A 25,918-nucleotide genomic window follows, 5' to 3' on the forward strand; every position below is an offset into this window, starting at 1 on the left:
GCTCCCCGCGGGACGAAGCCGACCCGAAGCCTTCACAGTCTCCCCGCCTGGACTCTGCGTCTTGGCTCTCTTCCTCCCTGCTCATTCCTTCTCTGGCTCCTTTCCTGGCCTCTGACAGTGTCCTCCAGGCACAGGACTTTGGCCCCTTCTTCCCTCCACACCCCCCCTGCCCCCCACAAATACACTGTGCGAAAAAACTGGGGATTCTCAGGACAGCCGAATATCTGAGGTAACGTAAGACAGTTCAACAATCTTCTGCTGACATTACACCATCATATGGAAACTGGCAAGCTTCCCCTTGTGACTGTGGCTTAGCTATTCATTTTGTACTGCACCTACTATCTGTGCTGTCCCAGGATGGACTGTTTCTTGCTTCTCCTTTGTAAAACCGGCCCAGGGGAACCAGCCAACCGGGTTGTGCTGTGAAACCTTCCCCCAGCCAATGGGGCCCGGTGGGTCGCTAGGGGGTAAAAGGCGGAGGCCCCGCGGCCCCTCCCGGGCACAAGCAGACTGCCTTGCCAGTCACTTCTGGTTTCTCGAGCTTTTTAAATTTGTGACTTCCTGAAAATCCACTTCTGACAGTAAGCAAGCCCCTTAATGGACCCTCACTAGCTTGGGGACATTACTCTATCTTGGGTAAATAATGTTAACCCACAGGGACGAATAACGGGAGAACTTTCTCAGGGAAACTTCCAACGGTCTTCTCTGCCCAGGAGGCAGCCATCAGAACCGGGAGGAGTCTGCACTCAGACTTCCCCGTTTTTATTTATTTTTGTTGCAGTTCTTCTGATTTAGGACCTTGCCTTGAAGGGGCACCACTGCTCGGGCCTGTTTTCTGGGACTTCTCTACTTTGTCGTGGTCGTCCTGGGGCTGACCGCAGGGGAATTCTACCGCTAAGACACCCCGGCCCTACGGAGGTGCCGGGGCTGCCAGAACCTACGCCCCGGGTCTGGCCTCCAGGGTGGGCCCACGGCGTGCCCCAGCCGGGCGAGGGCCAGCCCCCGGTCCACCTCGAGCCCACCGTCCACTGGAAGCCCCCCAGCGCCGATCCCGGCCCCCGGCTTGTCTGGAGTGGGAGGGCGCGGGCGGGAGGAGGGCTGCCGGCCGCGGTGCGGGCTCCTTCCACCGGGCCAGAGGACCACGCGGGCGCAGGCTGTGACGCCGCCGCGCTATTCTCTAGAGTCCTGGGCATGGAGTCCGGGAGCCCCTGGATTCTATCTCTGAGCTACGCCCCAGCTCTGTTATATATATGTACTGGGGATGGAGCCCACGGCATTCGACCCCCGAGCTACGCCCCCAGCCCTCTCTTTTATTCTTTATGTAGAACACGGTCTCCCTGAGTTGCAAAGGGCCTCACTGAGGAGCGGAGGCTGGCCGCGAACCCGGCTCCTCGGGTCTCAGCCTCCCAAATGCGTGCGTCACCCCGCCCGGCATGTTTTAATTTTTGAAGCAGGACCTCACAAATGGCTGGCCTCGAACCTGTGAGCTGGTCGCAGCCTTCCAAATACCGGAAGTAGGGGCGCGCCACAGGCTCCAGCCACTCGGGCGGCGGAGTCGGGCGCCGCGGGGCCGCGCAGGCGCAGGGGCGAAGGCCGGCCCGCCTCTGACGTCACGGGGCGGGGCGAGCGCGGCTCTGTGACGCACGCCGGTGGAGGCCGGGCCCCGCCCCCGACGTCACGGATTCCCCGCCCCCGAGGCGCGGCGGGCGCGCGCGGCCCTATCAGGAAGGCCGCGGCCTCCGTCTCAGAGCCCCGCCCCTCGCGGCGTGGGGTGCGCGCGCCGCCCGGTCGCGCAGGCGCGTTCGCGCGCGGGGGTGGCGCTGAAGGCCGCCGAGGGCCGCCGGCGGGCGCGCCGCCGCCATCTTGTCGGGTGTTTGTCGCAGCGGCAGGAGAGGGGCGCCGGCGGCGTGGCGACGTTTCTGCTCCGCGGGCCTTCTGCTCTCGCAGAGGTGAGGCGCGGCGGGGGGCGCGGGGGGCGGCGGGCCGGGGCGCCCGGAGCAGCGGCAGGGGCCTGCCGAGCCTCGCCTCGGGGCTTTGAAGGATTGTTATTTCATCAGGTTTTTCGCGGGTCTGGGGAGGGAGCCCAGGGGCTTCCGCCTCCTACCTACACCCCCGCCCTATTTCTTATTCTTCATTTTGAAACGGGGCCTCGCTGGGTTGCCGAGCGCCTCACTCGTGGCGAGGCTGGCCTCGAACCCATCCTCCTGTCTCGGCCTCCGGATGCTGGGATGACCAGGGGCCCACCACGCCCGTCTGTTTCTAACTTGGAAGCAGGGCCTTGCTAAGTGGGCCTGGAATCCTCGTCTCGGTCTCCCAAGGACTGGGGTTGCAGGCGCGTGCCACCACGCCCAGCTGAATACATTTTTAGTGAACCTCACTAGGGGATAGAAGTTTGGGGCCCTCGCGAGGAATTTATTCCTGTTTAAGGATTACGTACTAACGACTTTGGTCCTTCGACAACCTCTCCTTTTAGAGCTGAGCTGCCTTGGCAGGCTGACAGTGGAAGGAAAACGCAACGCTAAAGCAGATGTCTGGCGGAACCTGCCGGCTGGCGGCGCAGTGACCCCCGGGCCTCTGAAGCATAACGTGGCCCCAGCGAGGGTTGGCTCACTGAGGTCCCCAGTTCACTTAACTAGCACGGGGTTGGAGGTGGAGAGGTGGTGTTTCACCAAGCTGAGTTTCTAATGTGATTAAAGCACAATTTTGGTAATTGAAGGAATAGGCCAGAAGAAAATGAAATGGAAATTCTAGAAATGGAAACTTTTTTGTGGCTCTTCTGAAGAAGGTTTTTCTTTTTTCTTTTTTTGGAATTTGCTGCAGGTAAATTCCCAGTGTTGTTATCCCCCCCCACCCCGTGCTTTTTGGTATTAAACCCAGGGGCATGCCCCGAACTACACACCTAGCCCTACTTTTTTTTTTTTTTTTAAATTATTTTGGTCTCACTAAGTTGAGGGCCATACTAAGTAGATGAGGCTGGCGGAAAACTTGGATTCTCCTGTCTCCACCTCTCGAGTGCTGGGATTACAAGCACGCACTACCATGCCTGGCTCACTTTCCCACATTGAAGTGGCTCCGAAGCCAGCCTGAGGCTCACAGAGTAAGAAGCCTAATGAGTTTTAGGATTTTTGTTTGACTTGATCCATGCCTTCTTGTTTTTTAACTAAGCTGAAGAAGTCACATTATCCCCAGGAGGTCCGATAGACATAGAATCATCAAGATTAACCGTATCTGGTGGCGCACACCTGTAATTTCAGTACTTGGGAGGCTGAGCCAAAGATCACAAGTTCAGCCAGGCGTGGTGGTCCTGGATTACACTTGTAATCCCAGCATTCAGGAGGCTGAGACCAGAATATCATAGTTCGCAGACAGCCTCAGCTATTTAGCGAGGCCCTTAGCAACTTAGTGAGACCCTGTTTCAAAATAGAGTAAAAAAATAGGGCAGGAGGTATAGCTCTGAGGTCAAATGCGCCTGGGTTCCATTCCCAGACCCGCAAAAAGAAAAGAAAGAAAGAAAGATTGCAAGTTCAGGGACAGCCTCAGCAAGTAGCGAGACTCTGATCATACTAGTGAGGCCCTGTTTCAAAATAAAAAATAGGGCTGGGGTGTAGCTTGCAAGTGGAATGCTCCTTGGGATCCATCCCCAGTACCAAAAAAAAAAAAAAAAAAAAGGCAAAACAGTGTTTTGAGCTGGGAATGTAGCTTAGTGGTACAGTGCTTGCTTAGCATGTGGGAGTCTCTGGGTAAATCCTCAGTAAAAAAAATTTAGGAGCCGGGCGTGGTGGCGCACGCTTGGGAGGCTGAGACAGGAGGATCGCGCAGGTTCCAAGCCAGCCTCAGCTACTTAGGCTTTCAGCAATGTAGTGAGACCCTGTTTCAAAATAAAATATAAAATAGCCCGGAGGTAGAAAGCCTCTGGGTTCCACCCCCAGTACCAGAAAAAAAGTTTTTTTTTTTAGGAAAATCTCAGGAGAATTGATACTGCCGCATTTCAGAGTCTTGTGGCTTGAAACCATCTAAGCATTTTATTTGACTTGTTTACTTCCTTGTCATGTAGGCAATCTGAACGAAGGTAGCTAAATTGCTTTTGCTCCCATTTTCGATTTTTCAGCCCCTTTGCTGCGTTGTGAAGTTCATTTCGTCCTTTAAATTTAGCAGTTTGGACCTCACGGACCTCACTGCTAAAAACTTGACTGCTTTGGGAAAGAATTAAGTTGGGAAGAGGCAGAATGGGTTAAATTGAGCAAAATACTGAGGCTGGAAGGGAATCCAGACCGCACATTAGAGGTTGTCACTGTCATTATTGGCTGTCACCATAACTGCATCCTCAAAGGTTAGTTTCTTTTTAAGGATAACTGCAGGCCGGGCGCGGTGGGCACGCTTGAAATCCCAGCACTCGGGAGGTTGAGACGGGAGGATCGCGGTTCGCGGACAGCCTCAGCTACTTAGTGAAGCCTCTGCAACTCAGTGAGACCTGGTTTCAAAATAAAGAATAAAAAATAGGGCTGGGGGTGGAGCTCGGTGAAGCTGGGTGTGTGGCACACACCTTTCTTCTAGTAATAGGCAGGCTGAGACAGAGGAGGATCTTGGGTTCCAGGCCAGCTTTAGCAACTTGGGTCCTGTTTCAAAATAAAAAGAACTGGTGATGGAGCTCAGAGGTAGAATGTCCCTCGATCTTTAGTACCAAAATAATAATAGAACTGCAGGGAGATCTGAAAATCAGCTTGGTGGATAGAGAAAATGCATTTTTTTTTTTTTGGGTGGTTCTGGGGTTCCTGGTAGCCCTTCTACCTCTGGGCTACACTCCCAGACCTATTTTATATTTTTGAGACAGGGTCTCTTATGCCAGCACGGCTGGCTTCGAACCTGCGCAATCCTCCTGTCTCCGCCTCCCAAGCGCGGGGATTACAAGCGTGCGCCACCACACCTGGCGAGAAAATGCATTTTTAGTACCACCATTTGGCTTTCCTTCCGTTTCATGTTAAATAGTGTTTTAGCCACCTCTATTTTCTTTAGTTTGTTTTTGTGGCACTGGGGATTGAACCCAGCTCTTAAGCATGCTAGGCACTTACTCTGAGATTCAGAAAAAGGAACTTGACAGTTTGAGAAAAAGCAGCTACCTTAGGTAGAAGCTCTTTGCCTTTAAAACCTCCCAAATTTAGCATTCTTTTTTTTTTTTTTTTTTTTTTTTTGGTGGTGGTACTGGGGATGGAACCCAGAGGCTTTCTACCTCCGGGCTGTACTCCCAGACAGACCCTTTTTATATTTTATTTGGAAACAGGGTCTCACTAAGTTGCTGAGAGCCTAAGTAGCTGGGGCTGGCTTCGAACCTGTGCGATCCTCCTGTCTCAGCCTCCCATGTGTGTGGATTACAAGCGTGCGCCACCACGCCCGGCTCCAAATTTAGCGTTCTTAAGTGTTCTCTCACTTGAGTTATTTGTATTACACTTTGCCAAAGCTGCATGATGCTTGTGATACTATTTATCCTTAAATCTGCTCACATTTAACATTTTCTTTCCTTTTGGTACTGGGGATTCTACCTCTGAGCTATACCCCAGCCCTTTATTTTTTTAAATTTTGAAACAGGTTCTTGCTAAGCTGCAGAAGCTGGCCTTGACTCTGTAATCCTTCTGTTGAAGCCTCACAAGTACTTAATGTTAACATTTTAAAGAGAGCTGTCAGCTGGGTTGTGTGCTGCACTCTTGTAATCCCAGTATTTTGGGAAACTGAGACAGGAGGATCACAGGTTCTCAGCCAGCTTCAGCTACTTAGTGAGGCCTTTCCCAACTTAAACCCTGTTTCAAAATAAAGGATAAACATATAATAACTAGGTCTGGGAGTGTAGCTTGGAAGTAGAATGCCCCTGGAGTACTGCAGAAAAGAAGTAGTCAGTGATTGAATCAGAAAATTAGTACAAGCTGGGCGTGGTGGCACACGCTTGTCATCCCAGCATTTGGGAGGCTGAGACAGGAGGATCGCGGTTCGCTGACAGCCTCAGCTACTTAGTGAGGCCCTCTGTGACTTAGTGAGACCCTGTTTCAAAATAAAGAAAAAATTGGGCAGGGGGGGTAGCTCGGAGGTCAAATGCCTCTGGGTTCCATCCCCAGACCTGCAAAAAAACAAGAACAAGAGAAAAGACAAGCACCAGGTTGAGAATTTGTCCTGGTTATAATCAGAAGAGCGGAAAGAAAATGTGTTGGGCTCTTGTTGCCCATCCTTCAGTACTAGGCCTGCAGCACTCCGCAGTCGCCGGCCAGGTCCGTGTTGTAGTGCCCCGCTCCTTGGGAAGCATACCGAGAAAGATTACCGCCTGTGGGACCCCACGCGCAGGGTGTGCTGAGTCATTTCAGTGTGTGTTTTCCTTAGTAACCTTGTGACCTTTTGTTTGATCTGGTTAACAGATGCGACATTCCAAGAGAACTCGCTGCCCGGGTTGGGACAGAGAGAGCTGGGGACACGAGAGCTATGGCGGGAGTCACAAGCGGAAGAGGAGGTCTCACAGCAGTACCCGGGAGAACAGGCACTGTGAACCACACGGCCAGTTTAAAGACTCTGATTGGTAGAGTGCTCTTACACTACTAACATGTAGTCTAAGAGTTTTAACCGCCATCTTTGCTTATGTAGCTTTCATTTGTGACATTGTTTGAGCATTGAGTCAACATTCATTCACAGAACAGAGTGCCTGTGAGAGGGGGCTTCTCGATGCTGAGCTGGAGTGGGACTAGAGAAAGTGCCTATTGGCGCACATATATGTTTTCTTGGAAGTAGTGAGAGTTCACCAGAAAGCAAAGGAAAACTGTCCACTGTTAGAGAACTTGACTAGCACGTGTGAGGAGAAAAGCGTAAAGGCAGAAAGTGTTTAGTAATGTGTTGAGCCCCAGCTGCCAGTAGCATCGTTTGGCAGTGAGACACGAGTGTTTAACAGCGGTGGAGAGTGCCCAGCGTGTGCCCGCGGTTTGCAGAGGGTGGGTATGGCGTGTGGGGTGCCTGTCGTCTCACAAGTGGGATGTGAAGAGGGGAACGCAGTCCACATATGGAAGGCGCCATGCGGGAGCCTTCAGGCTTTGGGGACGCGCCCCTATCTTAAAGGTCTGTTTACAAGCTGCAGTGTTCTAAGAGCTATGTCTTTATGCAGCCAGTAATTTAGAAAAGGGCCTCAGACGTTTGCAATGGTGTATGTCCTGTTTTATTGTATTTTTGGTGATGTAAAATTGGGAGTTCATATAATTAGATAGTTAGGGATCTTAAAGTTGTGAATATTAAAGAAAGACTAGGTGAGTAGCTTCTCTCTGCTCCATTAATGCCCCGCTCTCACTTGTTTTGTTGGTTCTGTTTTCTCCTTGTTTGTGCAGACGTTCCGTTGGGACTGTTTACCAGATTGCTTTCTAAATTAGCCAGCTGGGGTTACTTTAAAAAACAGTATGTAATTTTTTTCCTTCTCCATGCTAAAGAGTCTTGTTCTTTTCAACAGTGAGCATTTGTAGTCAGTGCCGACTAATCCTACCTTGTCGGTTACATAGGGGAAGGAGGGAGGTTTACATAGGGTGTCCGTGGCCAGTCAGTGCCCAGTAACATCTCTACCCATTATCAGTGAGGCTCACTAACGTCATAGTTTGGGTTTTTTTTTTTTTTTTTTTTTTTGCGTTACTGAGGATAGAACCCAGGGGCTTTTTTACCTCCAAGCTAGACACTCAACCCTATTTATTTTTTGATTTTTTTGTGATACTGGGGATGGAACCCAGGGGCATTCTACCTCCAAGTGACACCCCCAGCCCTATTTTTTTTATTCTTTATTTTGAAACAGAGTCTCCCTGAGTTGCAAAGGGCCTCACTAAGTAGCTAAGGCTGGCTGTGAACCTGTGCGATCCTCCTGTCTCAGCCTCCCAAATGCTGGGATTACAAGTGTGTGCCACCACGCCCAGCTCTTTTTTTAACTCTTTATTTTGAAACTTCCTGGGTTGCAAAGGGCCTCACTCAATAGCTGGGGCTATCTGCAAACCCCAATCGTCTTGTCTCAGCCTCCCAAATTCTGGGATTACAAGTGTGTGCCTCCACGCCCAGCTCCATAGTACTGATTATTCATTGGTTTATTTGCAGTTATATAGAAAGGAAGTGATTTGAGTGATGAGCCGTCCATTCGTGTTCACGTTCAGTCGTTAACTACATAAACCTAATTCTGAGTCAGTCCAATTAACCATCAGCTGTACATTATTTGACACTGGTACCAGGCATGTTTGGTGGTAATTACTCACCATAATCTAGAACATTCTGTCTTTTTGAAGATTAAAACCTATAAGTGGTTGTTGCTGACTAATCTCAGTCGGGTCGTTATTGTCCGCTCCCGGTCAAATCCTCAGAAAGATGGGGCAAAAGGCAGGTGAAGTTCTGCAGCCTCCTGTCTGCAGCGATTCTTTCCCTTTAGGGACTGAATTTTCTTTAGGTCCCTAAATGACAACGCTTTGGAAAGAACCTGAGGTGGACAAAGGCTTCTTGAGCCAATGACACTTTATTACAAAAAACCCAGAAATTTATACTCTTCACCAGTAAAGTTAATGATGAAGAGAAGAGGGGGTGAATGCAATCACTGTGAAATAATAATGAATGACATGTAAACAAAGGTAATAAAACTAGTCCTTCAGCTGGCTGTTGATCTTCAAGAGATTAACTCCTGATCCTCTCCAAGGTCTTGCAGATAAGCAGTTTCAGGGGCCGATCTCCCAGGAAAAACAGGCATGCCCAAGGCTTGGGGGCTTCTCGGGGGATCTTCTTTAACTTTCTTGGAACTTTCCATCTTTTGGGCTCAGTTCATATAGCAAGTGTGGGGAGATGTGGTGAATCAGGTGGATGTGATGGAGTTTCTTCAGGTGTTGGCATCTTATCTTCTAAATCTGAAAGCTTAAGTAAACTCACAACACAGTTTGGCAGACAAAATACCACAAAAAACACCACAAGGTTCTTGGTTTTAATTGTCAGATGTATTTCCTTAACTGCTGAACACTCTTCTTTAGACAACAAGCCTATTAAAAGCCTACTCATCTTTAATAATCCATTTCCCTGTCACAAACCCTCTGCAACCTGCTTCTAACTTTCTAGTTCCTTTCTTTCCCAGTTGGGACTTTCTTATGATAAGCTCTTCTTCATGCAGAAATGCTTTTCTTACTCTTACACGGTATTTCCTTTTCTTCATACATATATATTTAGAACATCTGTCCTTTATTTTGTCATATCCATTTCTAACTATGCGGCCAGTCTCTCTGTCTCCAGGAATGCTCATACTGAGGTAAAAGTCAACAATCTTCTTCCTTGGGTCTATTGTATTTGAGCAACTAAGTTGTTTACCAACTAAATTGCTTTAAGGTCACACACAAGGTTTTTTCTTCTCTGTCTCTAGGCAGGATCTCCAGGGTAAACAGTTACCTGGAACTGAGCTACCTTACCGGAGTTAATGGCTTAACCTAAGTTAGTGATTGGAGTGAGGGTTGGAGACCCTTTGTAATTGCTGCAGCTGGAATGCTTATCACAGTACCTGAATTCTGGCCAGTTTCTCATTATTGTTGAGCAGAGCCAAGGACGTTTAGACAAATTATTAGAGAGTTTATTTCCACGGACTCAGTTTCTTTTTATAGTCCTGATTTCACATCACTGGAGCAATTCGTGTAGAAAGTTAAAAGGAATAATAGTGAAGGGTATCTAAAAGTGGGGGGTACTTTTGCCAGAGACGATACCTCCTTCTCGGGGCTTTTTTTTTGCCGATTAACTATGTGGAGTGGGGTCTCAACACATAGATGCCGAGGCAGCAGGATGTCTTGGCAAGTGGTTTTTACAAAGTTAGAGGAATTTATAATTCATGGAAGTAAGGAAGGTAACTTAATAGGATGCTGTTGCCCCATTTTTGGGGTGTAAACTCTGGATTGTTTTGAAAATGTTTTTGTATGGCTGGGCGTGGTGGCACACATTTGTAATTCCAGTTCAAGGGAGGCTAGGGCAGGAGTATTGCAGATTCAAGGTCAGCCTCGGCAGTATAGCAAGGCTCTCAGAAACCTAGTGAGACCCTGTTTCCAAATAAAATCGGCCTGGGGGTGTAGCTTGGAGGTGGAATGCCTCTAGTTTCTATCTTCAGCACAAAAAATTATATTTCTTTTGGTATATAAATCTTTGCCTCTGGTTCTTTATTGAAAGTAGGCTTCAAGAAGAGACATTTTTAGGTAAAGGGCATGGACTCCTCAGGGTTCTTGTTCCATATGTACCTTTCTTCTTAGAAGGCCGTGCTAAATGATACTTCTGTAGTGTGCTCCTTATGTTCCCACCAGGATTGGTTGTTTTGAAAGGACAGGAATAGCATTTTGTTTTCATTTGAATTGTAGAATTCTTAGTGAATTTTTCTATCATCACATATTTATAGATCACTTGAACTTTAAGAAAACTCTTAGTAAGCTGGTTTGTCGCACGCCTGTAATACCAGTACTTGGGGGCCTGAAATAGGATCGCAGGTTCAAGGACAGCCCCAGCCAGCAGTGAGATTTTCATTAACCTAGTGAGACCCTGTTTCAAAAACAGAAACATACAGAGGTTGGGGGTGGAGCTCGAGCTCAACTAGCCTGCCTCTGCCTCAGTTTACCCCAGGATCGCACACGCAAAGGAACCCCTGGTGTCTCTCCTGCAGGCGCGATCTTAGTGACTCAGTGACAGAGACCGACTAGCACATAGTTTTCTTGGTGATAAGTCTTAGCAGGCGCCTGTGACTTGGTCTCCCTTCTTACAGACCCTTCTTAATCTTTTGTGCACACCATATTAGGAAGACTGATGGGCTCTAAAAGTGACCTTTGTGGATTATGGTCAGAATTATTGAATGTTACCACAAAAAGTCTTAGACCAGTGTAATCGATCTTTAGTGTAAATAGGAATCACTTACGATACAGATTACCATACTTAGATTCAGTGAATATTATGTGGAGCCCAGGAATCTCATTTTAGTAAGAACTCCATGTTCAGCACTGTCGCTGAATAGGCCATCCTTGGAGAAACACTCCCAAGCCTGGCGCATACACAGTGTCAGTGAGCTCCTCTCAGCTAGAGACTGCGCCTTCCTCGGGGTGAAAGTTGCCTTTGCCAGAATTGTCTGCGTTCTGCTCCTGAGTACAGAGTAGACAAGCGTGTTGCCTGGAGCTGCTTCTGTTTTCCACCTTGTCCAGATCCCGGCTCCCGTAAAACGCAGCTCCACTTCATCTTTTTCACGAATGTCCTTCCTTCCCTGGCTGTTTTAAGCATGCTGAGTTCTTTCCCTTTTCTGACACTGAGTACACATGTGCAGCCTTTCAGCATTGTTAAGTTTTACCTTATTTTTATGTGATAATCTCAAATTGTTCATTATGTGTTAGCAGGGACTTCACCTTATAATTTTTTTTTTTATCTCCCACAGGACCTATGAGGAAATAAAAATGAGTGCCTGTACTCACATCTGTTTTGGCTATTTTGAAAGGCTACAATGAAATATTCTCTGGGCAGTCAGTGGATATTTTAAAGTCAGTCTGCTGATCGCTCCTGCCCTGTCCATAGCCTGTCTGATCCTATAGTCTTTGTTTATACTACCCCTAAACCTTAGTCATGGGTCACTCGATGAAAAGGTCCTTCCCATCTTTTTAGTTTATCCTCATGGCTCACGTCATCTCTCCTGTTTTGTTATTCTACAGATTGATTTTGGATTCTCAGTAGCTCCCGTCTTATTTAATCATTAGGATTCCAACTAGTGATTGCTAGTGTTAGTTTTTTCTGGTAGAGTTTTGGACTTTATGGCGAGGATGCCTTCAGAGTTAACCAGGTTCTGATTAAGAGTGTGGTAACGTCTAGCTTGGTGTGGAGATCCCTCTCTCCCTGACAGTTTTGGGCCGCTGACTGAGACCCCCCAGGCTTACGCTCTCGTCTTGAGCTGTTCTCCAGTGACCAGAACTTAGACTGACACTAGGTAAGACCGAGACGCCAGCCTTGCTGGGCAAGAACTGTAGGACGTTTCTCTCCTCCTCCTTTCTGCCTGAACTAGCTAGCACTCAGGAAAAAGGACGGCAGCATGTCCTGGGGAAGCTGGAGGGTTGGTGAGGCATCCTGGGGAAGCTGTCGCCCCGCTGCTGGTCAGGATTCTTCTAGACCACCTGTGGCTGGGCAGGTGTCCCTCTCTGCCTCAGTGGTCCATGTGCACCCCCTTGAAGCTTCGCGCTCAGCTGGAGAGGACGCTCGTCCCAGGTAGAGGGGGCAGGAAATGGGCCGGGTGAACCTATGTCCTTTGCTTCCCAATAGACCAAGGCTACTGAGCTGCGACCCTAGGCTTCCTAAGGTCCGTGACCTCTGAACTGCGACCCTAGGCTTCCTAAGGTCCATGACCTCTGAAATCCCTTGCTCAGTTCTCTTTGTGCATTTGCTATCTCTTGGGGAAGACAGTCTGTAGCTTTCATCAGATTCTTAAGAGAACAGTAGTTTGTGCACTGTGGTCCTAGACGATGCTGTTTGCTATTGGATTTCTTGAGTATTTCTCAAGGGGAATGGCAGGAAGTTAGAAACATCGGGGTGAGGGTTGTAATCCTAGGCAGGCACTGACAGGCTCCTGATCTCACTAGTGGGGTTGTATTTTCGATGTCTTCAGTACATTGGGCAGTCCTCAACTGCTCCGTTGTCTATTTCTTTCTCTTTTTTTGGTGGTTCTGGGGATGGAACTCAGGGGCTTTCTACCTCTAAGCTACATTCCCAGACCTATTTTCTATTTTATTTGGAAACAGGGTCTCACTAAGTTGCTGAGAGCCTCACTAAGTAGCTGAGGCTGGCTTCGAACCCGTGCGATCCTCCTGTCTCAGCCTCCCAAGTACTGGGATTTCAAGCAAGTGCCACTGTGCCTGGCTCATTCTTAAGCAAGAATGGTAGAAGGCTGGGGATGCAGAGGAGGCCTCGGAGAGCAGTCTGAGAACGCTTGTCTCTGCGGTCACCAGTGTTCTGCATCCAGGGCGTGTCATTTAGGATCTTAGTGTTAGAAATGAAAGAGCTGGGACCCGCTTGAGGCTCCTTTCCCTCCTAATACACCTCTTACGGGAGGAATGCCCTGTGTGCCAGGGATAGCTAAAATGTACTTCTATGGAGAGAGAGGAATCCTCTTTGCCTGCCTCCTTGTGTGGCTTTGTGAGAGGAAAGGACACTTAGTTTCAGATGCATATATGCTCAGAATGGTGAGTTTTACGAGAGGAGTTCACAGGACTTTGTCCAGAGGTAATCAAGTAGACACTCACCATAGTTTGACTGGAGCTGTTCCTTGCCGTGAGTACTTGACAGCAGTTTTTATGATGCAGAAATATGGGCCCATTTGCTTGTTGGTTGAAGTCACTTAGCTTGCCGAAGCAGAAGTTTAACTCACCTGTGAATTTTTTTCTTTATTGAGTTAGCGGTTTAAACCAAAAATGCTTGAGTGTTTTGCTTGAATGTTAATCTAGAATGAAGAGAATAATTTGAAATCCTTTCATGTGTTTGCAGTCATTATTTAGAAGCAAGGTCCTTGAATGAGAGAGAGTATCGGGACCGGAGATACATCGATGAATACAGAAATGACTACTGCGAAGGCTATGTCCCTAGACATTATCACAGAGACGTCGATAGCGTGTACCGAGTCCACTGCAGTAAGTCCTCAGTCCGGAGCAGGAGAAGCAGCCCTAAAAGGAAGCGCAGTGGGCACTGTTCAGGTCACCAGTCGCTTTCGGTATGATGGACTCCCTTTTATCTTGCGTGACTCTTGTTTTTGTGTAATGCTCTTAAAGAATTGATAAGTTTTTAAATTTTTGTTTACTAGTCCTATTTGGAGATATTCTAATGTTGTTAATGTTATGACTTGAAAATTCTTAAAGGAAACATGAGCATTTCCATAGCTGATTTGTGTACGTATTAGCTGGCCCTCACTGGCCCATTTACCTCATATTCTGCAGACTAGATCATGAGTTGATTTTAATAGAAATAATAGAGTATATTTTTTGTGTTAGTGTAATATATCCTTATGGAAAAACACTGCACCCATCTGTTTTTATTTTTAAACCCAACCTTTTTTTTTTTTTTTACTTTGAAAGAAACCTCTTTCCTGGTCCTTGGAAATGAATATGAAAAGTTGTACTGTTGTATTTTGAATGTTGTTGACTCATATATGGGATAGTCCCATGACAGTGTATCACTGTCTGCAGTGAATTCTGTTGAAAGTCATGAAGATGGGTGCTGGAAGGGGAGTGTATTTAGAGCCAGATGTGTGGTTTTGTTTTTTAAAACACCACTGAGTCAAGCCGGGCATGGTGGCGCGTGCTTGTAATCCCAGCATTTGGGAGGCTGAGACAGGAGGATCCAGGTTCGCGGACAGCCTCAGCTACTTAGTGAGGCCCTCCGCAACTTAGTGAGACCCTGTTTCAAAATAAAGAATAAAAAAAAAAATAGGGCTGGGGGTGCAGCTCAGAGGTAGAATGCCCCTGGGTTCCAACCCAAGTACTGCAGAAAAAAACCTCCCAAAAGACCACTGAGTCATGTGTGTTTTTTTAACCCATAAACTTTGGGTTACTGTTTTCCTCCCCGAGATTTCCTCCGTAGAACTGTTAATAGAATGAACATTGAAATTGACTAGCCTTTATTTTCCCCTTTTACTTTAAAATGTATATTTGAAATTGTTGTTAATAAGACAATTTCAGCTAATTTTGACATTGTAAGACATTTTTCTGACAAACTAGACATCTCAACTCACAGCATATATTAGCTATAACAAGAGATTAGTAAGCCTTGACGTTGCGTTCTTTAAGTTTCAGACTTCGGTTAAATCAGTATTTTAAAGAGACAATTGTATTGTTTTTTCTATTGCCACTTGAAGCATCTTATCTGAACATCTGTTCCTTGCCGTGTTTTTCTCTGTAACATAAACTGTGCCCTGTGAATTTCTGGGGACTGAATTTGAAATTGCTCCCGCCAACTGTCCGTGGCCCGGTGCTTATCTGAATGCCTGAATGTCTCCCCGCTGAATGAATTGCGTATTCTGCCCTGAATTCACTCTGATATATTGATTGGCTGGACGATCTTGGTGCTGCCCACTTGCCGTTCCAGAAGAGCCACCGAAGGAAAAGATCCAGGAGTATAGAGGATGATGAGGAGGGTCACCTGATCTGTCAAAGTGGAGACGTTCTAAGAGCAAGATGTATAGAATATTTTTCAACACTTTTTAAACTTTGCAGACAGAATAATCTTTTTAAGCATAGTTTGTCAGCGGGGGGCTAATAAACTCTTCATTGCTTTTTTGTTTTGGTTTTTGTGGGTTTGTTTGTTCCTTTGTATTTCTTCTTTTCTGTAGAATTTAAATATTTCTACTCTAAATTACCAAAATAATCAGTGGAATTTGAGATTAGAGCAAGAAAGATAGCTCTAGCTAATTGTTTTTGTAGCAGCTGAAAATAAATAATTTGAGTGCTGAAACTTTAGTTATGCTTTAATAGAGATCATTTGAAAGTATTCCACACTTAGGCATTCGTTGTTTGAATGAGCAGATACTGTGTTCTTAGTTCCTTACACCTCGCTCTCTCCCCCTCACTTTAGATGAGATCGTGGACACTTTGGGTGAAGGCGCCTTTGGCAAAGTGGTCGAGTGCATTGATCATGCCATGTAAGTCAGCTGCTGTCTCTTGCAGTGCTGTGATGCTTTTGATGCAAAGGAACTATATCTTAAGTGGTTGCTGGCGAGGAGCGGTATCCACAGCCTTTCTTGATTAGACAACCCGTGTACCGTGAGTGGATTTTTGATGGCCGATGACCGATGCCATCAGATGGTGTTTGTTGAGATTAAAGTAGCTGTTCAAGTGAAGGGATTCCCAGAGCTCAGGCTCTTGGCCTTCTACTAAGACATTTAGCTTCTTAGATTGCAGAGACACAAAACACATGTCTAAACATACACAGTAGAGTTAACTTCCTCAAGTGTGAAGAAACTACATTCCAGCCGGGCATGGTGGCGCGCGCACACTTGTAATCCCAGCGCTTGGAAGGCTGAGACAGGAGGACTACAGCCTCCTGTCGTCCTCAGCTGCTTAGGCTCTCAGCAACTTAGTGAGACCCTTTTTCCAAATAAAAAGTATAAAATAGGTCTGGGAGTATAGCCCGGAGGTAGAAAAGCCCCTGGGTTCCACCCCCAACACTACAAAAAAAGAAAAGAAATTCCTTAAGCCTACAGAATAGAGCCCATGTCATTACCTCCAGGTCTTCCGTGTTGGTGAACACGTTAGTGAAACTACATTTGGGTTTATTTTGTTTGTTTCTCTTTTTTTTTGCGGTACTAGGGATGGAACCCAGGGGCATTTTACCTCTGAGCTACACCCCCAGCCCTATTTTTTTACCCCTTTACCTTTTTTTTTTTTTTTTTTTTTGTGGTACTGGGGTTCCTGGAAGCCCTTCTACCTTCTACCTCCAGGCTACACTCCCAGACGCATTTTATTTTTGGAAACAGTGTCTCTTACGCCAGCGCGGCTGGCTTGGAATGTGCACCATCCTCCTGTCTCCGCCTCCTAGCGCGGGGATGACAAGCGTTGCCCACTGCGCCCGGCGCGACTCTTCTTGAACACATACTTAGAAGTATGTATTTTGGTGCCCACATTGAACACAGGGCCATTCTACCCCTGAGCTACACCCAGACCTTTTTTTTTGGATACAAGGTCTCTCTAGTTTGCCCAGGCTGACCTGAGCTTGCCAGACACTAGGATGACAGGTGTGGGCTACCACTCCTGGCCTGAGACTGGGAGTGTGGGGCTCATGATGGAGACCCTGCTTAACATGTACAGGACCTGGGCTCCATCCCGCAGTGCAAAAAGAAAATTGTCACCCTCAAACTTTTGCTCTGTTGCCCACAAAGCATTAGCTGGGCATGGTGGTATACTTCTGTAATCCCAGTACTTGGGATATAGACAAGAGGACCTCAGGTTTGAGGCTGGCTTTAGCAACTTAGACCCTGTTTCAGAAAAAAACAGAGTTGGGGCTGTAGCTCAGGTAGAATGCTCCTGGGTTCAAACTATATAGTACCAAAAAAGAAAAAGTAGCTTTCTGTTTTTTTCTGTCATTTTTTTCTGATTGCCCCATCTTGCTTCACTACAACAAAAATGCAAATACCTTTTGATGGAGAATGAATTTTTTAATATGTAGATATAGTTTTGTACATACAAATTAAACTAGTTCCAAGAATTCCCAAATATTTACTCCAATTTCTTCATGTTGATATTTGGCAATGTTTATCGTTCTCTCTGTATACATAGGTGTATTTTCAGATTTCCCAGCTAATGAATGTACAGATCTTTGCAGTTTTACACTCTTCATTAATGTTCTTTAAGATTTCCTGAGATTCTGAGTATTTATCAAGGTATTGCAAGTGGTATATTCACTTCTCAAAGTCCAAGTACATTATAGATTTGTATACTCTCAATATTAGAAGTTTATTAAAATGTATCTTTTTTGAGGTGGTTGGGCTTTATAAAGATGAATACATGCACCCATAGTAAATTGGTCTTACTGTTTAGCACTGTCTGTTCCACCTGTTATTTTTATAGGTAGAACACCTGGAAAGCTTTTGTCATCTAGTTAAACATACATACATCTCCTCCTACAGCTGCTGTGTAATAGTTCTTTTCAGTCTGGAGATATGTGATAATATCATAGGGAGAGTATCATGAGAAACATTTTATTTTATTTATTTTATTTTTTATTTTTGGTGATACTGGGGTTCCTGGAAGCCCTTCTATCTTCGGGCTACACTCCCACGGGCTACACTCCCAGACCTATTTTTTAACTTTTTTATGTGGAAACAGGGTCTCTTAAGCCAGTGAGGCTGGCTCTGAACCAGCGTGATCCTCCTGTCTCCGCCTCCCAAGTGCGGGGATTACAGGCGTACGCCACCACGCCTGGCCATGAGAAACATTTTAAATGACTTATCAGCCTGAATTTTCAATGTGAAAATTCAAAATGTTGAAAGCAATGAGTTGGAAACCAGCCATCTGGGAAAAAAGTTTATTATCCAGGCACTAGAATACTTTTGTTTTTTGTATTTGGCCCAAAAGGTAGTTAACAGCCTACGAGGTTTTTTTTTTTTTCTTTCCTTTTTTACTATGAAAGGGAAAGAAGGGAAAAGATTTGAATGCTAGCTTTATCTTCCTCAGATCAGACATAGAAAGAGGGCAGAGGAGCCGGGCGTGGTGGCGCACCTTGTAATCCCTGCGCTTGGGAGGTGGAGACAGGAGGATCACGCAGGTTTGAAGCCAGCCGCGCTGGCTGAGACCCTGCTTCCAAATAAAAAAAAAGCAAAAAAATAGGGCTAGGGGTGTAGCTCAGAGGTTAGGATGCCCCTGAGGTCAGTCCCCAGGACCCCACACATACAATAAGAAAGGACAAAGGGGAGTCTAAAGACAAGAAAGTGTATTTCCTCAAAGCATTCAGGGCTCTGCATTTTAGGAAGTGTCACAAATGCCTCGGTATGAGTCCGCTGCCTGGCCTGGACAGCTCTGAATACTTTGATCAGTGACTGCGCTGAGCCTCTTCCTAGCTTCATGACTATTCATGGACTTTGCCCGAATGTTTCATTCCCTCTGAATTTGACAGGCTTATAGCTATCTTTCAGGACTTGATTTTATTTTGTAAATAGTTGTTTTCTGTATGAATAGTTGGCGCTTCACCTTTTCTGTGAAAAAGTTTTAAGTCGTTCCCTGCCTGTCTTTTTCATTAGCCCAGGAGGCGTGAGGGACAGGCCTTTGTCTTGTTGGGCCCTATGCAGTGCCTGGCACTGAATAGGGCTAGCCTGGTGGCTGACTGTGCTTTCAACCGCAGCACATCCTGTTCTTCGTTTTATTCTTGTATATATTGATTTACTTTTGTTGGGTCCAAACAATCTAGGTAAATATAAACTTTTAGTAATAAACTTTAAAATTTCTAAGTATTAAATTGTTACTGTATAAGTTATGTTGTGTTAAAATGTTTTTGAAAACTTATTATGTAGGCCAGGCGTGGTGGCGCACGCTTGTAATCTCCATGCTTGGGAGGTGGAGACAGGAGGATCGCATAGGTTCGAAGCCAGCTGCGCTTGCTTAAGAAACCCTGTTTCCAAATTTAAAAAAAAGTATAAAATAGGTCTGGGAGTGTAGCCCGGAGGTAGAAGGGCTTCCAGGAACCCCAGTACCACCAAAAAAACAAAAAAAAAACACACCTATTATGTAGAATTTGGAATGATTACGTTCTTGAAAGATTATTTTAGAAAATCAGCCTAAAGGAATTGGTAATTAGGATTATGCTTTAGAGATACATAGCTTCAGCCCATCCCTGTACATTTAACATACTCATCTTAATTTTCTTTTGAAGGGATGGCTTACATGTAGCAGTGAAAATTGTAAAAAATGTAGGCCGTTACCGTGAAGCGGCTCGTTCAGAAATCCAAGTATTAGAGCACTTAAACAGCACGGATCCCAATAGCGTCTTGTAAGTATGACTCTGAACTGGGAGCCGTCGCATCGCGTGAAATAGCAGAATTCTGTGAGCTGAATTACTCTTTCGCCCCTAGCCGATGTGTCCAGATGCTGGAATGGTTTGATCATCACGGCCATGTCTGCATTGTGTTTGAGCTGCTGGGACTTAGCACGTATGATTTCATTAAGGAGAACAGCTTTCTGCCATTTCAGATTGATCACATCAGGCAGATGGCGTATCAGATCTGCCAGTCAATAAATTGTAAGTATACTCGGCACACCTCCAAGTGCTGGAAAGTTGTTGTTATATAAGCAACATATCAAACCTTGTTACTGCCTTGGGGAAAGATGAAGCCCTCTTGCTCGTTGTAGCCCTGCTGACACCCTCGCCCCTGTACCACTCAAATCCTAGTTGAACTGACAGTGTCTCTTTGTTCTCTTTTTAGTTTTGCATCATAATAAGCTAACACACACAGATCTGAAACCTGAAAATATTTTGTTTGTGAAGTCTGACTATGTAGTCAAATATAATTCTAAAATGGTAAGTCACAGACTCGCGTTCATTTTGGAACTTTAACAGTAGTTTAGCTCGGTGGTCCTTGAATGAGGACTGTCACTTTTGTGCCTTGTATCCTCACGGCTCGCCACACAAGGAGCGGCGGGGCGTGTAGCCAGTGTAGAGCGCCTCTGGCACGGGCAGGGCCCTGGGCTTGATCCTGCACCACGAAGAGGGAGGGCTGAGATGCATGTGCAGGGCTTTGAGTAGTGCTGCGCTGCACGTCTGCTGTGGTTCACGTCCTCTCATTACTGTGTAGAAACGTGATGAGCGCACACTGAAAAGCACAGATATCAAAGTTGTTGACTTTGGAAGCGCGACCTATGACGACGAACACCACAGCACTCTGGTGTCCACGCGGCACTACCGAGCTCCGGAGGTCATTCTGGGTGAGTAAGCACCAGGCTCTCCTTGGCTGATATTCCTGGCAGTTACAGAGGATGCTTTGGGTTTTCATTAAACGCGTGCAGGCCTGGTGTGGTGGTGCACGGGAGGTTGAGACAGGAGGATCTTGGCAGCCTCAGCTACTACTAGTGAGGTCCTTTTCAACTCAGACCCTGTTTAAAAAGAAAAATAGGGATGTGGGTTTAGCTTACAGGGTTCCATGCCCAGTACAAAAAAAGAAATGTGTAGACATTGCTGTCAATTGTTTTTCCTCAGTAATACAAATGTGATACCATTTGTGAAAGATACTCCCAAGTAGTGGTTACTTTTGAGCAAGTTAATCATAAGACAACGGGTTCTTTTAGCTCAGTTTGTTATAGTAAAGAGACTGAACTTAGCTACCTATTTCACACCATTACAGCAGTATGGTTCTGGTGAAAATACTACAGTGTTTAGTTGGTGGATTCTAAAGGTCAGGAAGAAAGAAGCTTGTCGAGGAGAAAAGCTTCTGGGATAACCATTACAGGAGGAGAAAGGCTGGAGAAACGAACGGGTTAAGGTGCAGTTTTGAAGTGAGAAGCAACTTGCCAAGTATGGGGCATGAGCCCGGAATCCCAGTACTTGAAGCTGAGACAGGAGGATCACAGGTTCAAAACCTGCCTCAGCAACACAGTGTGGCCCTGTTTCAGAACAAAATCAAAAGGGATAGGAGTATACTCGTAGAACGCCCCACGGTTTCGTTCCTAGGACCACCAAAAGGGAAAATAAGTCATTCACTAAAGGAGCACACATCTTAATCCTTCAAATTGAAAGGTGTGACGTGGTAATTGAAAGATGGAGCTGGGAGCTTGGAGACGGTGGAAGACGTTCAGTGAGCTGCCACTGAGAAGAGAAGGTCGCGGTGTAGCCAGGCAGGGGAAAGTTGATGAACATCTGAACCGAGAGCCCTCGGCCTTGAAGAAGAGAAATCTGCTTGTGTTGTTCTACTACGGGTGTCTGATCTTTTTTTCTTTTTGAGGTACTGGGGATTGGACCCTGGGGCATTCTGCCTCTGAGCTACACCTCGAGCTCTAGGTTTATTTTGTTTTTATTTTGAAACAGGGTCTCACTAAGTTGCAGAGGTCCTCACTGAGGAGTTGAGGCTGGCCTCAAACCTCTGCTCCTCCTGTCTCAGCCTTCGTACTGGAATTAAAAGTGTGCACCACTGCACCTGGCTTGTATCTGATCTTTGAACTATTCAAATACCCCTGTGGTTTGTTCTATCCCATTCCCCTTGAATATAAACGGCATAAGAAGGCTAGCCATTGTATTCTTTTCTGAACAATACGGAAACTTTAAAGGAGAAATGTAGACAGTCTGAAGTACACACAAAGCTTCCTCTCTTAAATCTCTGTGATATCTGCTTTTGTTTATTCATTGATTTAGGTGGCACTGGGGTTCCTGGAAACCCTTCTACCTCCGGGCTCACTCCCAGACCCATTTTTATACTTTTTAAATTTGGAAACCGGGTCTCTTAAGCCAGCACAGCTGGCTTCGAACCTTGGAGATCCTCCTGTCTCCGCCTCCCAATCGCGGGGTTTATAAGCGTGCGCCACCACGCCCCGCTGTAATATCTGTTCATAGATGAAACTGCTTTTAATTCCTATTACAGTTTTTACATAATTTATGTAAAATAATAGTTTTTATTTTAATAGAAGAAGTAAACTTATGTATCAGGCTGGTAATAATCAATACAGGCTAAGTATTTATATTTGAGGATAATTACAAATCTACATTTGCATTGATATAAAAATGCCTAGGCCAGCGGTGGTTTAGTAGCAGAGCTTGCTACCATAGGAGCAGTTCGGAGAACACTGACCTAGTGGTTATACCTAGAAAATGCTTGCTAGTTTCCCTTCAGTTAAAATACTGTATTTGGTAGGAAATCATACTGAGTGATGTTTGATAGAAAACTAACGTGTAAGTCGTGTATTTGCTGTCTTGGTCTCCCAGTAGCCTTCCCGCTGGGGGAGAATCTGTGTTGGCTCTTGAAGTCTCCTCCGTAACGCCTGTCTGTTTTCAATAGCCCTGGGCTGGTCTCAGCCGTGTGACGTCTGGAGCATAGGTTGCATCCTTATTGAATACTACCTCGGCTTCACAGTCTTCCAGGTACGGATCTAGTCAGTCTCTTTAACAGTGAATTTCACATGTTAGAGACATGCTAGTTTTAGCTTCCATGTTAGAAACTTACTGTGGATCATTATTTTTGAGATTAAATCATGCAAAATGGTCATTCTTCTCTTAAGCCTCGGCTGGATGAAGTGCTGGTGCTTACGAAGGGTCAGAGCTGATTCTGCTCGCGATCGGCATCTTTAACACATGCTTCCTGTCGTCTCGTGTTCCTTTTTTTTAATTACAGAGCTCTTTCATAAACTTGCTTTCACCTTGATGTGGCTAGTTTTAGATGTTGCTAACTGATGACCATAAGCAAATTGCTTCTTTTTATAAGAGAATTTAGTATTAAGTATGTTTTACTCTTAAGAATTCAGGATCTCTGAAGCCTTAGGCATTTCTAAATTCTAAATGTATAATGACAAAAAGGCCGCATCTCTGCCCTCAAGGAAGGCAGGCAGAAGACTTGGGAAACCATCCCAGGGTGGGACTCACTGTAGTGGACCAGTGTAGACTGTACCGCGAGCAGGGCTCACAGGTGAGGCCTGGAGTTGAGACAGTGCTAGGAAGACGCGCAGGGGCCAAGCAAGGTGTGCACGTGTTTGTGTCATGTTGAATCCCACGTGGTACACGATTGCAAAGCACCGGGAACATTGTGTATGACTGAGCGGGAGATGCCCGGAGAGTGTGCCGGCCGGCTGGGAGGGTCGGAAGGCAGAGGGCGCCCACCCTAGCCAGGGAAGCACGGGGCAGAGCTGGAGCCTGAGCCCTGCAGCAGATACATAAGCAGCGCTTCCATCCTGCTGTGAACAGTTGCATGATGGTGACTCTGTGGGCCTTTATCTGTATTGCTTGCGCCGGCCCGCGCAGCTCCTTCCGTAGCGGTTCATCTCTGGAGAACTGAGTGATGTCAGTTGTGTGGCTGGTTGGCTAGTCCTTTTACGTCAGTGCCACGGCTTGGTGTCCTCCCTCGGGTGCTCACGGGGAAGGGAGATGACTGAGTTTGTTTTCCCTACCTGTTTAGACTCACGATAGTAAGGAGCACCTCGCCATGATGGAGCGAATCCTAGGACCCATCCCAGCGCACATGATCCAGAAGACGAGGTAGGCTTCCCACCGGAGCCCTGTTGGCGTGCAGCACTCGTCTCCACCACGGAGCTGGACACCGGGCCGGCGTGGTGGCCTGTGCTTGTCATCCAGTACTTGGGAGGCCGAGACTGGGGGATCGCAGGTTCGCGGGCAGCCTCAGCTACTTAGGGAGATATCCTGTCTCAAAATAAAGAATAAAAGCCGGGCGTGGTGGCGCACGCTTGTAATCCCCGCGCTTGGGAGGCGGAGACAGGAGGATTGCACAGGTTCGAAGCCAGCCGCGCGCGCTGGCTTAGGAGACCCTGTTTCCAAATAAAAATGTAAAAATAGGTCTGGGAGTGTAGCCCGGAGGTAGAAGGGCTCCCAGGAACCCCAGTACCACCAAAAAACAAAACAAAATAAAGAATAAAGATAGGGCTGGGGAGCCGGGCATGGTGGTGCACGCTTGTAATCCCTGCGCTTGGGAGGCGGAGACAGGAGGCTCGTGCAGGTTTGAATTTAGCCACGCGCGCTGGCTTAGGAGACCCCGTTTCCAAATAAAAATATAAAATAGGTCTGGGAGTGTAGCCTGGAGGTAGATGGGCTTCCAGGAACCCCAGTACCACCAAAAAAAAAAAAAAAAAAAAAAGATAGGGCTGGGGATGTTGCTCAGAGGTAGCATGCCCCTGGGCTCCGTCTTCAGTAATAGGGGGAAAAAAAACAGCTTCATGTTTGTTCCAGGGACTGTTGATTTCTGAGATTTTTTTTTTTTTTTTTTTTTTTTTTTGCTTTAGTGATAAATTACAAGCCCTTTTCATAAAGCCATGTTTTCAAAAAAAGATTCAATAATTACCTTATGATCTAGTAAAGAAAAATGGGTGTTTTATTTTTATACTTGAGATGATCTTTGCCATAAATGTTATTCTAAGTTAACATAAATAACAGAGTATAAGAAAGCCGGTTTTATAGAGTCGTATTAATGTGTTTGGATTTTCTGCTGTTGCAAGGGAGCTGGCTGTCTGGACAAGGGACTCTGGTGTCCAGACTTAGCTTCCTTGTGGAAGTCCCTGCTTTAGAGATCCCCAGCCAGGCATAGTGGTGCACGCCCGTAATCCCGGGTGGTGCTTGGGAGGCCAGATGGGAGGGTCACACAGGAGGGCAGCCTCAGCAACCTAGTACGACTCTGCAGCCTAGCCGTAGGCTTTCAAAGCAAACACTTAAAAAGGGCTGGGGTATAGCTTGAGGGTTTCAGTCCCCAGTAACACTAATTGAAACACAAACGCGCACGCACACACACATGTCCAGATCTAGTGAAATCAGAAGGTATAGGAATGGGCTGAGAAGTCTGTTTTTAAAGTTGCTGTGGTCCCCTGGTGTCTGGGGATAGCTTGGTTGGGATATTAAAACCTCACCTCACAAGCCAGGCTTGTTCCATCCCCAGTATCAAGAAACAATAACCTCACCTCACAGAGTAGAAGACAGAGGAGGGTAATATTTAAAGTGCCACGTACAGCTGCTGCTGAGATTTAAAACAGGCCGTGTGCTACCACTTGGGAGTGAGGCTTGTGGTCCCGCGGTCCCCCAGCCCTGGCAGGATGGGGTCGTCATCAAGTCTCTTGCGATTTTGCTAAACCAGACTTCTTTTTTCTTGTAGGAAACGCAAGTATTTTCACCATAACCAGCTAGATTGGGATGAACATAGTTCTGCGGGCAGGTATGTTAGGAGACGCTGCAAACCATTAAAGGTAAAGTAAAAGGAAAATAAAGGATTACAAGTTAAGAAAAATGTTTTCACTGTTACTCTATTTAGTGACGGTATTCCCCTCCCTCCAGGAGTTCATGCTCTGCCATGATGAAGAGCACGAGAAGCTGTTTGACCTGGTTCGCAGGATGCTGGAGTACGATCCAACCAAGAGGATTACCTTGGATGAGGCTTTGCAGCACCCCTTCTTTGACTTATTAAAAAAGAAATGAAATGGAAGTCAGTGTCTTACTATATACTTCTCTAGAAGAGATTACGTTCAGACTGTGTCAGTCAACTAAACATTTAATATTTTTGTAAACATTAAATTATTTTGTACAGTTAAGTGTAAATACTGTATGTTTTGTATCTGTAGCATAGTTACCTTGTTAAGCTGGTATGGTCTTGCTAATGAGTGAAATACAAAGGTTAAACTTTCCTTTTGACATTAATTACCATTTTTAAAGGCCTTTGGAATACCTTTGTGTCTAGTGATACTTGAGCTCGGTCTTGTCTTTTGTACATGGAGTTGGATTCTGA

The 25,918-nt window shown here is 46.2% G+C and overlaps 1 protein-coding gene across 1 annotated transcript; it reads left to right on the forward strand.

Annotated features, from left to right (window-relative positions):
• Positions 1-6,398: 6,398 nt before the first annotated feature.
• Positions 6,399-25,611, forward strand: CLK4 (CDC like kinase 4; the record flags this gene model as incomplete). The annotated part of the gene is made up of 12 exons (XM_080699367.1): positions 6,399-6,556; positions 13,507-13,729; positions 15,100-15,190; positions 15,586-15,652; positions 19,375-19,491; positions 19,574-19,740; positions 19,925-20,019; positions 20,294-20,423; positions 22,484-22,566; positions 23,594-23,673; positions 25,292-25,382; positions 25,471-25,611. The coding sequence occupies 12 exons, from the start codon at positions 6,399-6,401 to the stop codon at positions 25,609-25,611; spliced, it is 1,443 nt and encodes a 480-aa protein (XP_080555493.1).
• Between the last annotated feature and the right edge of the window lie 307 nt (positions 25,612-25,918).

Source organism: Muscardinus avellanarius (assembly GCF_963383645.1).
Source record: "Muscardinus avellanarius genome assembly, chromosome: 7".
Lineage (NCBI taxonomy): Eukaryota > Metazoa > Chordata > Mammalia > Rodentia > Gliridae > Muscardinus > Muscardinus avellanarius.